This window comes from Rutidosis leptorrhynchoides, unplaced genomic scaffold (assembly GCF_046630445.1).
Source record: "Rutidosis leptorrhynchoides isolate AG116_Rl617_1_P2 unplaced genomic scaffold, CSIRO_AGI_Rlap_v1 contig152, whole genome shotgun sequence".
Classification (NCBI taxonomy): Eukaryota; Viridiplantae; Streptophyta; class Magnoliopsida; order Asterales; family Asteraceae; genus Rutidosis; species Rutidosis leptorrhynchoides.
Genome location: NW_027266404.1, coordinates 32876 through 35964, shown reverse-complemented (window position 1 = coordinate 35964; position 3089 = coordinate 32876). Strand labels below are relative to the sequence as shown.

The following is a 3089-nucleotide window of genomic DNA, read 5'->3' as shown; positions in this document are numbered from 1 at the left end:
TATGTACATCGCTTGATTCGGTTACACAGTTAGAAAGCTTAACAGCTTTTCCTGTCAAAACTAACTACCTAACTAACTGAAGCAACGGGCCTAGCTCAGCTAACAGACTCTCTACCGTCTTGGGCTTCGTTTTGGCCCATTATGCAAAACGGTGAGTTTTGCATCTCCTCTTTCCTCTCGATTTCGACCATTGGAGGCAGCTTTGAATTGCCTTCCTCAACACCCCTCCTCAATTCAATGCTTCCGAAAATGTTTTTCATCCCCAACTTATCTTTCAAATAATTATGTTGTATTGTTCCCAAAGCCTTGGTGAACATATCTGCTGGCTGTTCTGTTGTCGACAGAAGTATTGCCTGAATCAATTTGTTTTGCAATTGCTCTCGAACCAGGTGACAATCTATCTCAATATGCTTCGTTCGCTCGTGATAAACTATATTTGCTGCAGTGTGAAGTGCTGCCTCATTGTCACAGAACAACTTCATTGGCTGATCGATTTTCACTCCCAATTCAACGAGAAGTCCTTTCAACCACATCAATTCAGCTACTGTATCAGTCATTGCCCTGTACTCTGACTCAGCAGATGAGCGAGACACCGTCTTCTGTTTTCGTGATCTCCATGAAATCTTCCCAACTTCACACAATATCCAGTCACTGATCTTCTATTAATGATGCACGACGCCCAATCCGAATCACAATAAGCTTTCACCTCTAATTCATTATTTCGTGGCATGAATAACCCTTCTCTAGGATTAGATTTTATGTATCTCACTATTCTGATAGCAGCTTGATAGTGAGATTCCTTAGGTTGCTTCATGAATTGACTCACATGATTGACTGCAAAATATATGCTGGTCTGGTAATTGTCAAATACAACCTCCCTACCAGTCTCTTGTATTTTGTTGGATTCTTCATCAATGGATCTTTCACTGTATCGACCCCTTCTGATTGCTTTGCTACAGAATCATCATACTCTTTTGTTATGAGCTTGAGATTATGTTCAAATGGAGTACTGACTGGTCTGGCTCCACTCAAGCTCATGTCATTTATTAGCTCTAATGCATACTTTCTTTGGTTTATCACTATCCCATCATCTGATCTACTCACCTCCATTCCCAAAAAATACTTCATAACACCCAAATCTTTGAGTTTGAAATGCCTGTGCAGTGTCTATTTCAGCTGATCAATCATGAATGCATCATTTCCAGTTATCAACCGGTCATCTACATAAATGAGAATTATTACTATCTTTCCACCATCTTGCTTAGTGAACAAAGAGTAATCATATTTACTCTATGAGTATCCAGCTTGTGTGAGAGCATTTGTTATCTTTGTGATTCCCCTGTCTTGTTGCATGTTTTAAGCCATATAATGACTTGTGCAATTTGCAGACCATGTTGTCCCCTCCTAAATTACCAAGTCCTTCAAGAATAGTCATAAAAATTTCTTCCTCTAAATCTCCTTGTAGAAAAGCATTGTAGACATCCATTTGATAGAGGTGGCCAATTGAATGTAGCAGCCAATGTAACAACACTCCTGACTGTCACCATCTTGACAACAAATGAAAAGGTTTCCTTATAATCAACACCAGTTTTCTGCTTGAAGCCTTTGGCTACCAGTCTAGCCTTATACCTGTCCACCTCACCATTAGCATGGTATTTCACCCTAAACACCCATTTGCAGCCAATTAGCTTTTTAGAAGTAGGTAGTGGTACTATATCCCATGTATGATTGTTCTGCAATGCTAGCAACTCTGATTTCTTAGCATCAACCCATCTAGAATCCTTTGCAGTTTTTTGTGTAGAAAACAGGCTCAAGAATACTGTCTATCTTAGCAATATAAGACTGATATGCTGGCATGAGCTTAGAATACTGAATAGAATCTTGAATAGGATAAGCACAAGCAGTTGAATAATCCTTCATCCAAACTTGTGGTTTAACACTTCTGGCTGGCCTAACCCTTGCAGGAACTGGAGCAGCAGGAACTGGAGCAGGTAAAGCAGCAGGTATTTGGACTGACTCATGCAACTCAAGAGATAGTAATGGATATGTAGCAGAATCATGATCAATGAGTGAAGAAATATGATAATGAGTGATTATTTTAAAAGATATAGTAGCAAAAGAAAATACAGACTCATGAAAGGTAATATCCCTATTGATCAAAAAACCTTTCTAGCCATGTTATACAGAATATAACCTATATGTCCTATAGGATATCCTATAAATACACATAAATCTGATCTAGAAGCAAACTTATCAGTAATCAATGGTAGTCTAGCATAGACTAAGCAGCCAAAAACCCTGAAATATGTTAAGTCTGGCTGCTTATTATATAGTCTGTAGTATGGTGTATGATTTTTAATAGGCTATAAGGGAGTCCTGTTAATGAGATAGACAACAGTCAAAATACACTCACCCCAAAACCTAATAGGCATAGAAGACTGAAATCTGAGTGCTCTAGCAACCTCTAGAATATGCCTATGTTTTCTTTCAATAACACCATTCTGTTGAGGATTATATGGACATGATTTTTGATGCATGATGCCATTAGTAGTAAACAAATCATGGCATTGATGATTCACAAATTCAGTACCATTATTTGTTCTGACTATCTTGACTGTTTTGTGAAACTGTGTTTTAACAAACTGTACGAATTGTTTTATGAACCTAAAAGTGTCAATTTTAGATTGCATAAGAAACAGCCAAGTAAACCTAGAATAGTCATCTACCACTGTCAGAAAGTATCTGTGACCTTGATGTGTTAGAACTTTATAGGAACCCTAAATATCCATATGTATAAGATCAAATACAGACACATATGTAGTAGTACTATTTTTGAATGTTTTTGTGTTGCTTAGCCTTAGCACAAACAAGATCATTAAGAAAGATCACTTTTATTTATAGAGAACTGCTGAGAATTAAGTAGAGTAGACAAAGAATTATTACTGATATGACCTAATCTATGATGCCACAGCTGAAAATTACTATCTAGAGATACAAAACTATGATTGATAACATGAGATGGTGCAGTATGCTGAGTGATCTTTGATGGTAGATAGTATAAGCCTTGTTTCCCTTGTACCATCCTAGTT

The 3089-nt window shown here is 37.5% G+C and overlaps 1 protein-coding gene across 1 annotated transcript; it reads right to left on the bottom strand.

Annotated features, from left to right (window-relative positions):
• Positions 1 to 553: 553 nt before the first annotated feature.
• LOC139881427 (uncharacterized mitochondrial protein AtMg00810-like) lies at positions 554 to 1486 on the bottom strand. Its single transcript, XM_071865900.1, has 3 exons — positions 1290 to 1486; positions 883 to 1156; positions 554 to 808 (listed from the first exon to the last, which is right to left on the bottom strand). Exons 1-3 carry the CDS (start codon positions 1484 to 1486, stop codon positions 554 to 556), a joined length of 726 nt encoding a protein of 241 aa, XP_071722001.1.
• Positions 1487 to 3089: the final 1603 nt, after the last annotated feature.

Excerpts from the sequence above, each read along its gene's own strand:
- LOC139881427 (XM_071865900.1), bottom strand. The coding sequence starts at position 1,486 with ATGGATGTCTACAATGCTTTTCTACAAGGAGATTTAGAGGAAGAAATT. Across the intron at positions 1,157-1,289 it reads ACAAGCTGGATACTCATAGA|GCATTTCAAACTCAAAGATT; the intron begins GTAAATATGATT and ends GACACTGCACAG. Across the intron at positions 809-882 it reads CAACAAAATACAAGAGACTG|CAACCTAAGGAATCTCACTA; the intron begins GTAGGGAGGTTG and ends CAATTCATGAAG.